Source organism: Colletes latitarsis, chromosome 5 (genome assembly GCF_051014445.1).
Source record: "Colletes latitarsis isolate SP2378_abdomen chromosome 5, iyColLati1, whole genome shotgun sequence".
NCBI classification, from domain to species: Eukaryota; Metazoa; Arthropoda; class Insecta; order Hymenoptera; family Colletidae; genus Colletes; species Colletes latitarsis.
Genome location: NC_135138.1, coordinates 23,467,403 through 23,487,247, shown reverse-complemented (window position 1 = coordinate 23,487,247; position 19,845 = coordinate 23,467,403). Strand labels below are relative to the sequence as shown.

Genomic DNA, 19,845 nt, shown 5'->3' with positions numbered 1-19,845 from the left:
TCGTATGAATCTGGAAGTCCTGCCAATATAACCAGCTTCCCTTAGATTATTAGCCAATACTTTTATTCTAGATATATATGCTGACATGGTTTCATCTTCTCTCATTTTTGATTGATGAAGTTGTTTTTTAAGCTGCATTATCCTCACTCTTGGTAAACCTGTTCCAATGCCAGCCATGTTTCGTGAGAAGTAGCACAATCCTTTATATGCACTTGTTGATTCGGCTCAATATTTAGCTCTATTAACGCAATGGCCCTATCGTTGCTTGCTTTATGCAGTATTTTCTGTTCTGCCGTAGCTGTATCATCTAATACGATATTACCCAGCACGTGGTTTAACAAACCTTTTCCTCGTAAATACCACTTCGTTTCCGTTTTCCATACTCCGTGTTATCAGCCATTCTTATCTTATTTCTTTTAACTATCTTAATAAATTGGATACGTGGTACTTCTACGCACGTGGCAAATTATAGGTTAGGTTAGTCACGTTGCCTGGGCCCATAACCCTTTGTTGGGGTGTTGAATAATTCCACTTGCACACATAACTCAATATATATTTGGTTATCACACATAATACAGATATATTATGTATAAGCATAAAAATACAAAATCAAATAAGTATGCGGCTAAGCATGACTACATAGCGCCGGAAAAACCATGCGACCACCACTGAGATGGCGCTGTGGTGGAACGAGCAAACCCCTTTTATTAATGCAACAATGAAATATTTTTATTTTAGGTTATTTGTCAATGAAAATGTTAATATCATAGTTGTGGGATTTTTGTGATTAAAATGCGAATAAACACAACATAATTTAGATCGTATTCACTTATTTAATGAGTTATTATTATCTGCTAAATAATTATAATTATATATGATTCAAATTACGTCGCGTTTGGTCTCATTTTAATCAGAAAGATCTTATGATGAAGTGCAGAGATAGAATATTTCGTGACTCATTTATTGGTAAACTGCCATACACAGTTAGACATCTGACATGCACATCTCGAATTACTTATAATGATGCGTTTATGAAAAATTATTGCATACAAAAGTTGCATGGCATCCAAGAGGGCATTATATGTATCGGTGATTACGAAAGTGGTTTAAATCAAAGTTTCTAACATTTGTTTTATTCCATATTAGTATAATGTAAATTGTGGCACGCTTATGGCCGCATGATGGCGCTTTATGTTTGAGTACTGGACGACCGTAGGGGAACCCCCAAGTAGAGCTCGCCAGTCGATAGTAGGGAATTCCTGTGCTTGTGTATTAATATCGAAACAGTTTTATCAATGTCGCTGTATGATTTATTAAACCTGAATAAATCACATTCTATATTATTATCAAACCACATAAATCAATGTAACGGAGAAGAAATGATGAATTCAATTTTTTCAAATTTCTGACTTAGACTACGTTCATTAATTACTGGTACATATAGCGAACACTCTTTTTTCATAGGTGAGCACGTTTCGAAATATGAAATTAAACATTTTCATAAATGGAACGTAATATTTTTTGTATTAAAATTAAAAAACTGTCAAATTTTGATTAAAAATGTCTATTAAACCCCATTAAAGAGATATTTTCACCGTTCCATGAAAGATTTCAATACAGAAATTACAATACTATTCATCCATACTAAATCATGGATATAAATCTTTTTAGACTTATTTAACGATCAAATTTGTGATTTTTCTATCTTAAGACTGATCAATTTTAATGCTTACTGCAAATCTTTTCGCAGTTTGTCTTTGTTTAGAATTCATTATTTTAAAATTAATCTTTTAAAGGTTGATCTTATAACACGAATATGCATTATAGCTAATAATTTATGCGACAACAATCTTTAATAACTAGCTTCAAAAACTTATTCGTAATAACATCACATATTATTATAAACGCAGTATTTAAAATTACTATACTTATTTTTTGATATTGATATCTAATACCATATTATCTGAAATGTAAATATTCTAAACTAATAAACATACCTGGTCATAATAATAATAATAGTATGAGTTGAATTCAAACAAGTTAATCGGCAATCTCAATTCCCATGAATTCATAATTCAGAAATAGTTTTTAATGAAAGTTCCTGAGGATGAAACAACATAAAGATACTCTCTGAATATTTACTATGATGCTGACGAGCTATGCGAATTAATAAAATAAAATAAATAAAATTAACAAAAAATGAAGCTCTGTATGGAAAAATGTCACTACATTTTCGGTTTATTTTTTTATGTGGATTTACTCTCTTTTCACTTGTACTACATGTGTTCACGCTATGACTAGCTAACATTTTTTTCATTAATAGTAATTATTAGAGAAAAATGAAAGGGGACATAGATTTACAGTTTTCTATGACCAACACGATAGTCTACATTGATTTTTTATTCTTATAATATTTTTCGATAAACGACAGTGACCTTCAGTTTTTTAAATATTAGGTTGTTCGGAAAATAATTTCGTTTTTTCTCTTCGTGCAAAGGAATAATTTTCTTATAATATACAGGGTGTTCGGCTACCCCTGAGAAAAATTTTAATGGGGGATGCTAGAAGCCAAAGACGAAAATCAAGAATAAAAATTTGTTGAAGGAGGTTTCGTTAAAAAGTTATTAACAATTAAATTCAAAAATTTCAAATCGTTCTGGAAAAATTATTTTTGGTTGTGGGGGTCAATTACAATCATTTTTGGTGAATACACATACCTCCGAAATCCTATCCATTTTTGAGAAAAAAAATCGGATAGGTGCTAAAATTTTTCGGCGAAAAGAAAATTTTTCAAATCATTCTAAAAAAATGATTTTCGGTTGCGGAGGTCAATTACAATCATTTTTGGTCATTACACATACCCTCGAAATCCTACGCATTTTCAAGAAAAAAATTCTTTACCGAAAATCTAATGTGAGGCCAGAAATGCTTCCTTAAAATTTCATGCGAATCTTTAAAATTTTCAAAATACAAATAACGCATATTTTAGTGGAGAATGTGTAGAAATTCTAACAATATTGAAAAAGTTGGTCCTTGACACCGTAAAGTGAGAAAACCTCCTTAAAATTGGTCCAATTTTCAAACAGCTATAACTTCCACAATAGCGAATATATTTAAAGGAAATTTTTTTCTGAAGCAGAACCTATAGGTACCTACAAAAAAGTTCTAGACAATTTTTCTGTAGAGCGTCAAACAAATTTATTAAAAATGAAAAACAAATTTCTAAGAAAAATCGACAGGGGTAGGTAGGTGCCTAAATTTTCCGGCGAAAAAAGAAAATTTCAAATCGTTCTGGAAAAATTATTTTCGGTTGTGGGGGTCAATTATAATCATTTTTGGTGAATAGACATACCCTCAAATTCCTACCCATTTTGGAGACAAAAATTCAAGAATCTGTGAAATTTTTCGATAAAATTAAAAAATTTCAAATCATCCTGGAAAAATTATTTTCGGTTTCGGGGGTCAATTACAATCATTTTTGATGAATAGAGCTACCTCCGAAATCCCACCCACTTTCTAGAAAAAAATGCAGTACGGACGAAGCTTTAAACATTAATAACTTTTTAATGAGGCTTCAATCAAGAAATTAGTATTCTTGATTTTCATCTTATTTTAGTCTCTAGAATCCCCTATTAAAATTTTTCCCAGGGTTGGCCAATCACCCTGCATGTCGAGGACATTCCTATACTTGTAAATAACATGTGATAGTAAACGAGTTAGTAAGGGTATAGATAATGTTCATTCCACGCACCCGTTTGGTTGTCCATGAGGATTTCCCCACGTAGGGGGAGAAAATATGTTCAGTGTGATTTCTTTGTGCATTAATGCACATTGCACAGATTATATTTTGAGTTGTTTCTGTTAATATTACGCGAGGTATCAATGCACATTGTTTTATTCTGTTTTTCAAATTGTTTATATCTTTGTACTAAGTCGTACTGATAACACATACTCATGGACACGATGATACGAAATATACAAAACATTTTGTGGCGTGCATATGTGTTGAGATAGAAACTTGTATTGCTCGCCATGCGCGCGTGAGTGTGTGTGTACGTATTGTATGTGTGTGTGTGTGCCTCTCTCGTCATTCGTCTTCCGGTCGAGCGATGTGCTTTTGTTGTGTTATTCATCATGTGCGCTATGTATCGTATTCACCTATATAGTTATAATAAATGGTAATACAGTGTATTAGGAAATGATAGGTTCAGTCATACTTATGATAATAATTTAGAAAGAAGTGCATGAATCAGTTTCAAATTTTCAGAATTTTTAGCTTTTATATTAACAAACTGTTCTGCTAAACATTATAATAACGGTTCAAAAAGAAACTAGAAATCTTTTACTGAATGTAACAAGCTTTTAACCGTTAATAAATGATAGGTTCATTTGCTAAAAGGACGATTTGTTAATGTACCAAAATTTAATACATCACAATATTTTTTCGTTATAATGCATTCATTGTGAATTTGGCTGCTTGACACCGTCATTTTGTTTGCGTGTCGTTTGTTACGTATCCTGGTTACAAAGGAAACAAACAGTAAACAATTTCTCATGAATCTTCCAATGCATTTACAGTGTAAAAGATATGTATTAAAGTATCGAAGTATCGAGTTATTAAGGTGTTAAAGTATTTTTTTAAAAATGGGCGGGGGTAAAGTTTTGAATGAAAAAGAGAAAGGACAGATATTGGCGTATAAAGACTCTGGAATGTCTCATCGAGAAATTGGTCGTCGCATAGGCAGATCTTGCAATGTGGTGAATCAGTTTATAAAAAATGGGGATGAATATGTGAAAAAATCACCTGGAAGACCAGCAAAATTGACACCACGCGATAAAAGAGCAATTATCGCGAGTGCATAAAATTCAACAATAGGAAGTCGACGATTACGCAACGAATTCGCGCCAAATGTTTCACATGTGACAGTATGGAATCTTTTAAAAGAATCTTCTAATCTTGTACACAAGAAAATGAAATCTGCCCCAACGCTTAAAAAGGAGCATTGCAAAACACGTGTAACATTTGCAGATTTGCATCAAACGTGGACCCATCAGTGGCATTCGGTATGTGCACATTTTTTAGCGAGGACGTTGCAATTTACATATTTTAAAATTTTTAGATTATTTGGTTTGATGAAAAGAAATTCAACTTAGATGGACCAGATGGGTTGGCGAACTATTGGCACAATCTATGTACAGAACCGCGTTATTTTTCAAAGCGTAACTTTGGTGGAGGTTTTGTGATGATTTAGGCGGCGTTCTCTGGATTTGGCAAGACGACATTAGCCTTCTTTGATACACGACTCGATTCAAAAAAATATCAAGCTGTTTTAGAAGAACACCTTTTGCCCTATATTCGCCGTTTTTCGTCTGCAAAATTAACATTGATGCATGATAACGCAACAGTGCACGCTTCATCAAGCACTAAACAATGGTTAAAAACTAAAAATATAGACACATTAATATGGCCATCAAGGTCTCCTGATCTTAACCCGATTGAGAATTTATGGGGGCAACTAGTACGCGATGTTTACGATGATTGTCGCCAATTCAATAGTGTAAAAGAGCTCAAAACGGCAATTACGAACGCTTGGGATCGCATTACTACTCGGCAATTCACAAATCTTGTCGAATCTATGCCGAAGCGAATCAATTTATTAATTAAAAGTGGTGGAAAATCTATTAAATATTAATTTTAATTTTTACTTTGTTAAGAATTATTTAATGACTATGTATAAATATGTTTTTTATAGTGAACCTATCATTTATTAACGGTTGACATATGTTAAACTTATGATATTCTTATGTTACATCATTTTGAAATATTACTCTAAAACGAAATTTAGTAATCAGATTTGTTAATACAAGGATATTGTATCTTGAAAGTTTGAGAGCAGTTGATACATTTCTCTATAAGTTACGATAATAAATGTGAGTGAACCTATCATTTCCTAATACACTGTAGTTACGCTTATAGTTACACAAGCGCACCTCAACTAAACCCCAGTCCACGAGCAACAATATGGCCGCACGATAGCGCTTTAAGTGTGAGTACTGGTCGACCGTAGGGGAACCCCCCAAGCGAAGCCACGCGGTCACGGAGAAATCTCGTGCGTGTATATTACTATCGAAACAGTTTTATCAATTTCGCTGTATGATTTATTAGACCTGAATAAATTACATTCTATATTACTATCGGACCACACATTTCATTCGTATCAGACATTGTATGACTTTCCAGATAATTGTGTAGAACATGGATGAATTCGTCTTGATGCACGTTCCCACAATGCATAACGAAACGTTTCATTTAAAAAATTGACTGTCGCGTCGTTTCTAGAAAAATGTAGGAAAAACACTCAATGAAGACTATCATGCTGGTTACAGGAGACTGAAAACCTTTTTCTTCTGTCATTTTTTGCTAACACTTATTATTAGGTCATCCCACAAATCGTGTCGTTCGACATTCTCAAATTGACGAAGATAAAATACATAATTTAGTAGGAAAGAAACAAAATCAACAATTCATAAACATTTGAAAAAATGAGGGTCCCATGCTGACTTATGGAACAAAACTTTCTTGATCGTACGATTGCATGAATATTTTTGTTAGCATATAATAAAATCGAATTTTTCCTAAGGGTCAATCCACGTCAAATCGATTACTTTTGTTCTTAGTGTCAAAGATTTCGCTCGAATTGAAATATGTTGTAGTTCATGTGATACTTTGTTTTTTGACGCGGGGAAATCTTCATGGACACCCCGAGCCCCCCTATTTTCGAAATTCTTTTAAAAAAAATACCTCAAAAAGAACCTCAAAGTTGATAATCTGTCTTGACCACGATTTTAGAGAGTTGAATAATTTAAATGGTGAAATGGAAAGATAAAGAACACTGAATATGGAGATATTTATCTCAAATTTATTGAGAGTTGACTTAAAGGTCGAATTTACGAAATACAAATATTTCTCTTATTACTTCACATATAAAAAAAAAATTAATTAGAAAGGGCGATCCTTCGCGATTAAAACTAAAAAAATAAAACGGTCATAATCAAGGTAAAAATTGTTTTGTGAAGGTAGTTTTCGTAAAAATCGATGAAAACTGCCAACTTTGAGGGTCTATATTTTTTAAACAATTTCGAAAACAGCAAAATGATGACTTAAACCCTACTTAGTATCACACGGGCTACAACATAGTTTGATTTTAACCAAACCCCTGACAGCAAGCACAAAAGTGACCGATTTTGCGTGGAATGATTCATATATCTAAAAAAAATTTACAACTTATAAATGACATATGGCATATGTATTTTCGAATTAATCTGTCATTTGTTTGTCCTTACAATGGGTGTCGTTCTGAAGTTTGGTTGCGATATTCTACCTCACCCACTGTATTTACCTGATTTAAAAAACTCTTTTAATGAAAAACAAAAGTAATTCTTCGAATGCATGCAAGAATCATGTGGATGAATTCAGTGACTAGAAAGATGGAAAGTTCTGGGAGAACGGAATGACGAAGCTGCCTTAAAGATAAGAAAAAGTAATACAACAAAATGGGAAATATGTAATAGAATACGTGTATAAATATGTGAAAATTATATTGAAATTTTACTTGGAAAACAAAATGAGCTCATATTTTATCCCGTTACTTCTATTAGTGACAATACGTTTTGAGAATGTTTCGAACGAAGATAGCTCAACGTTATTTCACTTTATAAAGTTTTACGACTGGGTCAAGGGCACAATAGAATCTTGGCATAAGCCATGAATCCTCAGGTTTAGATTTCAGGTTTCATTCTAAAAGATGGCAGCTTTCACATGATTACAGAGCTTTCCTATGGTAATAAATCTTACACTATGTCATCTAGTATACAGAACTTCTGTGCTTCTTGCATCAACCTGTTTTAGGAATACTCGTGATGGAATGAGCTCTACGACTATTTATGTTTCTTCAAATCATAAGGAGAATGCAAGGCCTTAGGGTAACTATTTTAACGAAACTTTGCACACTAGAAGATTTGATTCTTCTGTTTACGAAGATATAGCATCATAAGGGCAGAAACACAATAACCTCATTATCATCGTAAACATAACAATTCTGAATTTATCCTTAAACTGAGGATTATACAGGGTGTTCGGCCACCCCTGGGAAAAATTTTAATGGGGGATTCTAGAGGCCAAAATAAGACGAAAATCAAGAATACCAATTTGTTGATGGAGGCTTCCTTAAAAAGTTATTAACAATTAAATTCAAAAATTTCAAATCGTTCTGGAAAAATTATTTTCGGTTGCGGGGGTCAATTACAATCATTTTTGATGAATACACATATCCCCGAAATCCTACCCTCCTTCGAGAAAAAAATTCGGATAGTGAATTTTCTCGGTGAAATTTCTCGGCAAAAAAAAAATTTTACAAATCGTTCTAAAAAAATTATTTCCGATTGCAGGGATCGATTATAATCATTTTTGATGAATCGATATACCTCCGAAATCCTACTCAGTTTCGAGAAAAAAATTCGAGAAGGTGTTAAATTTTTCGACAAAATTAAAACATTTCAAATCGTTCTAAAAAAAATTATTTTTGATTGCAGGGACCAATTATAATCATTTTTGGTCAATAGACATACCCTCGAAATCCTAACCATTTTCGAGAAAAAAATTCCTTACCGAAAATATAATTTCATGCCAAAAATGGAAGACTTCCCGTTTTCATGCGAATCTTTAAAACACCATAACTTCTGAACGGATTGGACGATTTTAATGTTCAAAAAGCCAAACGCCGCGTATTTTAGTGTAGAATATGTAGCAATTATAAAAATATTCGAAAGGTTGTTCCTCGGCCCCGTAATATTAGAAAAACCTCATAATAATGGTCCAATTTTCAAACAGCCCTAATTCCTATAATAGTGAATATATTTTAATGAAACTTTTTTCTGAAGTAGAGCCCATAGGTATCTACAAAAAAGTATTAAACAACTTTTCTGTAGGACGTCAAACGAAATTATTAAAAATCAAAAACGAATTTTTAAGAAAAATCGACAGGGGGTAGCTGCTGAAATTTTTCGGCGAAAACAAAAAATTTCAAATCTTTCTGAAAAAATTATTTTCGGTTGCAGGGATCAATTATAATCATTTTTGGTGAATAGACATATCCTCGAAATCCTACCCAGTTCCGAGAAAAAAATTCAATAAGTGGTCAAATTTTTCGACGAAATTAAAAAATTTCAAATCGTTCTGAAAAAATTATTTTTAGTTGCAGCAATCAATTACAATCACATTTGGTCAATAGACATACCCTCGAAATCCTAACCATTTTCAAGAAAAAAAATTCTTTACTGAAAATGTATAATAATTTCAGGCCAGAAATATCACTTCAAAATGTCATACATATCTTTAAAACGTCATAACTTCTGAACAGATTGAGGGATTTTAATGTTTCAAACGGCAAACGACGCATATTTTGGTGGAGAAAATGTAGAAATTCTAACAATATTGAAAATGTTATTCCTTAACTCCGCAAAATGAGAAAAATCCCATAAAAATGGTCCAATTTTCAAACAGCCATAACTCTTATAATAGTGAATATATTTCAATGAAACTTTTTTATGAAGTAGAGTCCATAGTTACCCACAAAAAAGTATTAAACAACTTTTCGGTAGGTCGTCAAATGAAATTATTAAAAATCAAAAACGAATTTTTAAGAAAAATCAACAGGGGGTGCCTAAATTTTTCGGTGAAATTGAAAAGTTTCAAATCGTTCTGGAAAAATTATTTTCGGTTGCGAGGGTCACTTACAATCATTTTTGGTGAATAGACCTACCCCCGAAATCCTATTCACTTTCGATGAAAACATTCATTACGGGCGGAACTTGAAACGTTAATAACTTCTTAACGAAGCCACCGTCGACAAATTGGTATTCTTGATTTTCGTCTTATTTTGGCCTCTAGAATCCCTCATTAGAATTTTTCCCAGGGGTGACCGAACACTCTATACATATAGGGGGAAATAGCTTAGAATATTAATATCTACAACATATTTCAATATCATCAAAATTGGTGAGCCATGATTCCGAATAATTATCGCAATCTTTTAAAACAAATTTCAACTGATCCGAAGGTGTAGAATTTGCCTATGCTAAATATGACAAAACATTTATTTCCATCTTGTACACAATTTCATTAGAATAGTTACAGGAAGGTCGCGTTCTCCTTGCTGGTAGAATTAAAAATCCATTTGAGCAACCCCTTTGAGTCCCAACTCAATTAAACGAAATGCTTAGTTAAATGCAATAGTATTTTTTTAATATTATCCTAAACTCAACCTCAAATTAGTATATTCTATATTTCGATAATGAGCCCTATTTAATGAAACAACATACACTTGTTTTGGTCAATTACTTATTTAGTATAAACATATTCATGTTTGATAGAAGAAGATAGGAATATGCACGTGGTACTCGATTAAACGCATAGTAAATAAAACCGTAAAAACAATATTTTAATAATGAATATGCATTATTATTACTTTGTATGATCACCGTTTTTATTGATTGCTTAAAAAATACGATTTGGTATTGATTCATACACTGTGTGAAGATAAACTTATCTCAATATACAGATAAAAATATACAAAATAAAAATTTCATTAGTTTGTCAATATACAAATAAAAATTTGAATAGAAAATTCTAGAGGCCAAAATAAGACGAAAATCAATTTCTTGACTGCAGCTTCGTTAAAAAGCTATTAAAAAATTAAGTCAAAAAATTTCAAATCATTCTGAAAAAATTATTTTTGGTTACAGGGGCCAATTACAATCATTTTTTATGAATACACATACCTCCGAAATCCTACCCACTTTCGAGACAAAAATTCGAGTAGGTACTGAAATTTTTAGACCAAATTAAAATTTGTCAAATCGTTCTGGGAAAAATATTTTCAGATGCAGGGGTCTATTACAATCATTTTTGGTCAATAGACATATCACCGAAATCCTACGCATTTTCGAGAAAAAAATTCAAGTAGGTGTTGAAATTTTTCGGTGAAATTAAAAAATTTCAAATCGTCTGAAAAAAATATTTTTAGTTGCAGGGGTTAATTACAAGTATTTTTGGTCAACAGACATACTTCCGAAATCCTAGTCAGTTTCGAGAAAAAAATTTCTTACCAAAAATATAATTTCAGGCCAGAAATGTCACTTCAAAAATGAGTATCTTTAAAATGTCATAACTTCTGAACGGATTGAAGGATTTTAATGTTTCAAAATACAAATAACGCGTACTTTAATGGAAAATATGATAGAAATTCTAACAATATCGAGAAATTTGATCCTTAACCCCGTCAAGTTAGAAAAACCCCCTAAAAGTGGTTCAATTTTCAAACGGCCATAACTTCTGCAATAGTGAATATATTTCAATAAAACTTTTTTCTGAAGTAGAGCTCATGGGTGCCTACAAAAAAGTATTAGACAACTTTTCTATAGATCATCAAACAAAATTACTAAAAATAAAAAAAGAATTTTTAAGAAAAATCGACAAGGGGGGTTTGCTGGTAGGTGCCTAAATTTTTCGGTAAAAAAAAAAATTTTGAATTGTTCTGGAAAAATTATTTTCTGTTGCGGGGATCAATTACAATCATTTTTGGTGAATAGACATATTCCCGAAATCCTGCGCATTTTCGAGAAAAAAAATTCCATCAACAAATTGGTATTCTTGATTTTCGTCCTATTTTGGCTTCTGGAATCTCCCATTACAATTTTTTCCCAGGGATGGCCGAACACCCTGTATATCCCCAAATATTTTCAATCATGTTCAAATTCAGTGATAATGTCGACCAATTTAAACATTTTATTCCTGTTTGTATCCTGTTTCTTATGTTAATCCTCGATTAATTTGGTAGTGTGTATGGCCGCATTATCGTACTGAAATATCCATTTATTCATTGCGTTAAAAATTTTTACTTTTGCTGATTCATTATTTCAAGGTATTTTGTTGTATCGTACTGTTCTCTCGTCATTTGTAAATCGATAACTCCCTTAGAACTTATAGCACCCCAAATTATTACCGATCCTCCTCCATGTTGCTACGGAGATAAAATCTTGTCCTTCTTCCTTAAATCATGATAGTAGAATGAATATCCATTGTTGGTAACAATTATTTTAATCGGTTGGTGCGAATGATGAGTTCATTGAAACAATTCTAAAATATTTCATTCTGCACCATGTGGGAACCTTCAACCTTCAATATTCATCGGGACCATCTAAATTAAATTTGTTTTTATCAGTAAAAACGACATTTTCTTATTATATCCAATTCGTATGGTTCCCTGCAAATTGAAGCTTAACTTTTTTTAAGCCTAACTCTTTTCTAATATTTTTCTTTTGATAGTAGACATGTTTTTAAAAAATCGCTGCATAGTTCGTACAGAAGTTGAAACATAAGCTTGCTTTGCAATTGGTTTTGCACTAGAAATGGAATTTGAAGCTATCCGAGGAATAGACCTTTTATCTCTGGGTGACGGATGATAAACTCACTTTTGTTTAACCTTCTGCCTATTTCTCTATTCGAACATCCCTCTTCTTTTAGAATCATAATTTTCCCCTGATATCTTATGGGATTCTTCGTATTATAACTGTTACTAAGCAATCGATTAACAAAAGAATAACACGCATAATGGGACAAAAACTGTGGTAAAATGAGATGCGATTATTCAAATGATGCAAACACATTCATATGTTCTTTTATAAAACATGAATACGTCTATACTAAATAAGTAATTTCCCGAAACAAATGCATGTACCATAGAAAGATGACTTGTTGGCTAGGCACGCCGACTGGCCTCACGCACCCGTTTGGTTGTCCAGGCGGCCGGGGAGGTGAATCCCTACGTGGCGCGCCACCAGGTGGCGGATAGGAGCAGCCGCTGGGATGAGATGCGGGAGATGAAGTCATCAACCTGAGAAGGCTGTGATATTTGCCGCGGATTTTACCTAAGGTCGCAGGTTGGCCAGTTGGCTACGACCAACGTGGCCACCTGGCCGGCGGCTTAGTCCCATGTCACGGGGTCGCGGGTGCTGGTGACCAGGCGCCTACGGTTAAGTGGGAATGCGGTGGGAGTAGTGCCTCCCACCGGGAGGCACCTAAAAAGGCATGACGCGGCGGGGGACTCTGTGACGGCTCACTAGAGTTCCCGGTCCCCCACCAGGCGCCTCAGAATGGGCACCGTGGGGTTTTAGCCGGTAAGAGTCCGGCACTACCTGCCGGCTCGCCCTTCGGGTGGGCCCGCGGGTGTCCATGAGGATTTTCCCACGTACAAAAAAAAAAAAAACGACGCCTGCTCTCACACGCATTGTCATTATTGGCTGAGTTGCTCGCAACTACAATTTCATTGCGTGACAAAGGACACGAACGAAAAGTATAGCGACAGAGTAGGATAGGACAAGACTGAGGGACATTGGAGTAACCGTATGTTCAAAATGTTAATCATGAATACACCAAAAATGTATCTCTCATAGTTATGGAGAACCTACTACTATGCAGCGTGACGTCAGAGCGGGCTTCTCTAGTGGGAATAAGGCGGCGCGAAGACCTCCTCTCCTTGCCCAACCCCCGTTCAGTTTGTAGGTGTCTAGCCAACAAGTCATCTCTCTATGGTAGTTCTATTAAATAGGGCCTCTTATTGTAGAAAAATACTATTGCGTTTGATCAAGTGGCGCGGACTGTATTAGAGATTAGTGTTGCTGGCTACTGTGGATGAGTACCGCGATTGCTAGCAGGACTGCAGGCAACGTTCACGTTCAGTTCGAATCCAGCTGGCTCGTTTCCCGTGTTCTGGACGTGGTTGGTGCAGTTTCCGTCGGCTGGTCCCGTGCAATCCTCGAAGAAACCTCTCGTGGTGCACGCAGCCGGCGCTGAGGAGGGGGTGACAGGGTTAACCGCGATCGGTGACGATGTCGATATCGCGGTCGCGCGTGTACAGCTGAGAGGGCAGCGCCTTGACGTGCCGATGTCCAGCGAGGCTGGCCTGTGTGGTCGAGCGTTACTGCTCGTACAGGTGATTCGTTGCGCTTGGCTCATGGCGCAGCAACGTTGCTGCGTGGCTAAACTCATTCGTTGCTGTTGTGGGTGTTGTTGTTGTTGTTGCTGGTGCTGGAGGACACCGCAAAGCGTGGCTGGTGGGAACGCACCCGGAGACGGTCGTGAATCTTGGGTGGCGCGCAGGCTTCTCGCGCATGTCTCCCGGTCGTGACTGTTCTGCAACGCACACATGCACCCGGGTCAGCCAATTTCCGGTCGTCGATTTGCTACGATTGTTTGGTTAACTTTATCGAGGAATATCTTCTGGCACTCGTAATAGCAGACTGTTGTTTTGTTCGGACTAGACGGACCTGGGTGTTTCCTAAGGGATTGATGCAAGCTGCGTTAACCTTTTGCGGACCAGTTGTACCTCCCGAATATGGCCAATATCTGATGTTATGGTCAGTGTAGTCAGATTTGGCATAATTAAGTGGATCGATGGCAACACTAGTAACGACAAACTTCCTTTAGCGTTTAACGGAGGGGAACTTCGCGCAACTTCGGGAAATCGAGAAAGAAGGCGAGTGTGAGCCTTTCCTTCTCGCTCTTGCAACAGCTGAAATTCGGCCTTGCGACAATCGGTATACGATTTCGAATGTAGACTGCCCGAGCATTTTTACTTTCCAATCTATATAAGTGAAACACAAAAGTACCATAATGAAAAAAAATTTTGAAAATTTTTTTAATGAATACACGTTTTAAGACTCCCTGATTATATTGTGACTGTTAATAGGTTTAATGCCATGGAGGTCACTTGTGTCCGGCACTCAATTTGGTGACCCCAACATTAGTAGAAATACATAATTATAAATCTTTCAATACTACCATTGTTATTATTGAGTTGAGTCATAAATAATTACTATTTTTGCGTATTAACAATGTCTGTACTTGGATACAATTTCACTTTTATGCAGTTTTTTAACTTTTATACATTGTGAAACATCTTCTCTTGTAGCTTGTAGTGTACCAACACAGTCAGTGCTCTAACTTTTTAATAATTTAGCTAAGAATGAAGAATTATAATAATTATTCATCCAAACTGTATGTCCTTTGTTGAAAATAGATTCGCATAAGTCTACAACTATTGCTGTCGTTTTGTTTATATTTGGCGATGACGAATTTAGCTGCATACTACGCATAAACTAAGAAATTTCACAAATAACCAGATTTTGCCTCGCAAAGTTTAAATGTTTGTATACCAAATTTTGAAGCTTTCAAAGGCAAATATTGCTCGAAGCCAAGCTTACCCTTCTACAACGTCAGTGATTCGTCTAGTGATATATCACATTCAGGATAATATAATAACTGAAATTGTTCTGTTAAAAAGTTAATTACTGGAAATAATTTAAATAATTCAGCATGCCCTTCACACTGATCTGACTACTTATGGGTTCAAAGCGATCTTTTGGCATTATTTTGGAAAATATTGACGTTGATAAAATTTTTCTGTTTGAAAAATACGATTTTATGGTTGATTTTATAGACACTGGAGTCCACAGCACAAATTCACATAAACATTCCTCTGCATATTTATTTGTTTCATCCACTATACTGTAGGGTTATTTTTATTAAGTTGTATGTCTGGTGAGTGAATGTGGTGTGAAATAGACTGAATGTTGGCAGCACTGGTGCGCGAGAGGAGCTGCGCGTCAGTCCCTTTGTCTCGAGAGTGGTGTGCACATAGCAGAGAATTACGTCACCAAAACATTAAATATATTTATATATATTTCATTATTAATTAAAACTACATTGAATTGTTTATAATAGACCTAATTCCTTCCACATATACAGGGTGTTCGGTCATCCCTGGAAAACATTTTAATGGGAGATTTTAGAGACCAAAATAAGACGAAAATCAAGAATATCAATTTCATGACTGACGCTTCATTAATAAGTTATTAAACAATTTTAAATCATTCTGAAAAAATTATTTTTGGTTGTGGGGCTCAATTATAATCATTTTTGGTGAATACACATTCCCTCGAATTCCTACGCACCTTCGAGAAAAAAATTCCTTACCGAAAGTATAATATATGGCCAGAAATGTCCACTTGAAATTTCATGCGTATGTTTAAAACATCATAACTTAATCGATTGAACGATTTTAATATTTCAAACGGCAAACGACGCATATTTTGGTGGAAAAAATGTAGAAATTCTAACAATATTGAAAATGTTATTCCTTAATTCCGCAAAATGAGAAAAATCCCATAAAAATGGTCCAATTTTCAAATGTTCATAACTCCTACAATAGTGAATATATTTCAATGAAACTTTTTCCTGAAGTAGAGCTCATGGGCACCTACAAAAAAGTATTAGACAACTTTTCTATAGGTTGTCAAACAAAATTATTAAAAATAAAAAACAAATTTTTAAGAAAAATCGACAGGGAAAAAATTTCAAATCGTTCTGGAAAAATTATTTTTGGCTGTGGGGGTCAATTACAATCATCTTTGATCATTAGACCTACCCTCGAAATCCTATCCACTTTCGAGACAAAAATTCAAGAATGTGTGAAATTTTTCGATAAAATTAAAAAATTTCAAATCGTCCTGGAAAAATTATTTTCGGTTGCCGGGGTCAATTACAATGATTTTTGGTGAATAGACCTACCCCCGAAATTCTACCCACTTTCTAGAAAAAAATTCAGTACGGACGAAGCTTTAAACGTTAATAACTTTTTAACGAAGCCTCAATTAACAAATTGGTATTCTTGATTTTCGTCTTATTTTGGCCTCTAGAATCTCCCATTAAAATTTTTCCCAGGGGTGGCCGAACACCCTGTATAAGGCAATAGTGAGATCAAAACTGGATTATGGATCAATCATTTATAATTCAGCCTATACTAGCGTACTGAAGAAACTTGATTCCGTTCATAACAATGCCCTCAGACTAACTGTAGGTGCCTTTCGTACTAGTCCAATCAACGGCATCCTTAGCGAAGTTCTAGAACCACCACTTCGAATCAGGAGAAAATACCTAAGTATCAATTTCGCAGCCAGAATCGCCTCCCACCCACAAAACTCTGTCTACCAAAACGTATTCAGACATAGTAATCCAAACCACCTGCAGCCTAGGAGAAGAACTCCCCTCCCATTCTACTACAGGGTTACCAACTATTTGAAAGAGACACACACCAAGTAGATCGATTCCCAGTATCCCTCCATGGACCATCCCAAAAATTAGAACTAATACCTCATTACTCAACTACAGTCAAAAGAAAGCTGACCCAATCATGCTAAAGACCTTGTTTCAAGAACTAGAAGAAACACTTGCAAACCATGTACACATATATACAGACAGGTCCAAGACACCTAATAGATCTGGATACGCAATTGTCAGGAACCAATCAACTGAAAAAGTCAAATTCCACCACAAAACATCCATTTTTCTATGTGAAATTCATGCAATAAAACAAGCCATCAAATCCACTTTAACCAATCAAAATAAAAACTTTGCAATTTTCTGCGACTCCACAAGTGCCATTTTAGCAACACAGAAGCTATGGACAAACGACTCCGTCATAAAAGAAGGCCAAGAAGCTCACTTCAGGTCTAACCAAATGAACAACTTTATAACAATAATATGGATCCCCTCTCACATTGGGATAATGGGAAACGAAAAAGCGGACGAAGCAGCTAAAGAAATAGCTAACTCAATAACCCCCGATCACTACGACTCCAGTTTATCCTTGGAAACCACGCTCTCCATCCTAAAGGATAAAATAAAAGACAGCTGGAATGAAAAATGGAATTCTACAGTCAAACCCTGTATCAAATCAATCAAATCTAACTTCTTCCAAAAATCTATCCCCTGGTCCCTATCCAAATTGGATCAAGTGAAAATTTCTCGAATCATAATAGACCACACTAAATTAATCCACCAACACCTCCTCAACAAAGAAGATCCCCCAACATGCGAACTGTGCAACGATCACCTTACAGCAGATCACGTCATCAACCACTGCAGAAAATACGTCGCAAATAGATTACGATTCAACATTAAACCATCCCTAAAGGACAACCTGAAGGATGACAAATCTACCCAAAACTTGCTGAAGTACCTCAAAGAGTCCAAACTGCACAACAAGCTGTAAACTTCTCCCGAGTCGCTAATAACCCATGAGCGGTTGATGCGACTATAAATAAATAAATAAAAAAGAAAACTATCTATTTGGTCAAATAAATCAACTGAAGATTTCTTTAAATTGTATTCCACAACTATCTTTGCCTTTTCATAAGTGTGGCGCGCATATGGCCGCACGATGGCGCTTTACGTTGGAGTACTGGTCGACCGTAGGGGAACCCGCAAGTGAAACTCGCCAGGCGGTCGTGGGGAATTCTCGTGTTTGTTGAATTACTATTCGAAACAGAGTTATAAAACATCTTTTCTTCGCTACCTCTGTAACTTCGCTCTATGGTGTATTGAACCCGAATAAATTACATTTTATATTCTATCGGACCATAATAAGAATAAGATTTTTTAAGCACAGTACATAGTTACTTCTGCTGAATGTTTCATAGAAAGCATCGATATATCTCTCTTGTCCTTTGATTTTAAGATTGTTATACCTTCTCTATTTTCTTGAGCAATAACTCCTACGTGATTCAATTTTTGAGACACCACTTCTTGTGGATTTCCTCGCCGATTTTTTCATAGGATACTACTGTGATGATGTGTATGCATTGTGATTAAGTTTTCTGTCAGATCAACACTTCTACAGGGTGTCCGGCCAACCCTGGGAAAAATTTTAATGGGAGATTTTAGAGGTCAAAATAAGATGAAAATCAAGAATACTAATTTGTTGATTGAGGCTTCGTTAAAAAGTTATTAACGTTTAAAATTCCGCAACGTACTGAATTTTTTTCTCGAAAATGCGCAAGAATTCGAGGGTATGTCTATTCACCAAAAATCATTGTAATTGACCCCCACAGCTAACAATATTTTTTTCAGAACGATTTGAAATATTTTAATTTCGTCGAAAAATTTCACACTTTCTCGAATTTTTTTCTAGAAAGTGGGTAGGATTTTGGGGGTAAGTCTATTCACTAAAAATGATTGCAATTGACCCCCGTAACCGAAAATAATTTTTCCAGAACGATTTGAAATTTTTTTTCCGTCGAAAAATTTAGGCACCTAATTAGATTATCGATAAGGAATTTTTTTCTCGAAAGTCCGTAGGAATTCGGGGGTATGTATAATGACCAAAAATGATTGTAATTGACCCTAGCAACCGAAAATAATTTTTTTAGAACGATTTGCAAAATTTTTTTTTCGCCAAAAAATTTCAGTACCTAATTAGATTTTCGATAAGGAATTTTTTTCTCGAAAGTGCGTAGAAATTCAGGGGTATGTGTAATGACAAAAAATATTTATAATTGACCCCCGCAACTGAAAATAATTTTTGCAGAACGATTTGAATTTTTTTAATTTTGTCGAAAAATGGCAGCGTCTATCCGATTTTTTTTCTCGAAAGTGCGTAGGATTTCGGGGGTATGTGTAATGACTAAAAATGATTGTAATTGACCCCCGCAACCGAAAATAATTTTTTTAGAACGATTTGAAATATTCTTTTTTCGCCGAAAAATTTCAGCACCTACCCGATTTTTTTTCTCGAAAGTGGATAGGATTTCGGAGGTGTGTCTATTCACCAAAAATGATTGCAATTGGCCCCCGCAAGTGAAAATAATTTTTCCAGAATGATTTGAAATTTTTGAATTTAATTGTTAATAACTTTTTAACGAAGCCTCTATCAACAAATTGGTATTCTT

The 19,845-nt window shown here is 34.9% G+C and overlaps 1 protein-coding gene across 10 annotated transcripts in view; it reads right to left on the bottom strand.

Annotated features, from left to right (window-relative positions):
• Tab2 (TAK1-associated binding protein 2) overlaps positions 1–19,845 on the bottom strand; it is a 94,055-nt gene that overhangs the window by 30,621 nt on the left and 43,589 nt on the right. For all 10 annotated transcript variants that reach the window (XR_013079719.1, XR_013079723.1, XR_013079720.1 and 7 more), the window contains one exon: positions 13,759–14,251. Coding sequence is in view for 2 of the 10 variants with exons in the window: in XM_076765704.1 (XP_076621819.1) it covers positions 13,759–14,251 (493 nt within the window). In the remaining 8 variants the exon portion in view is untranslated. The remainder of the gene's footprint in view (positions 1–13,758; positions 14,252–19,845) is intronic.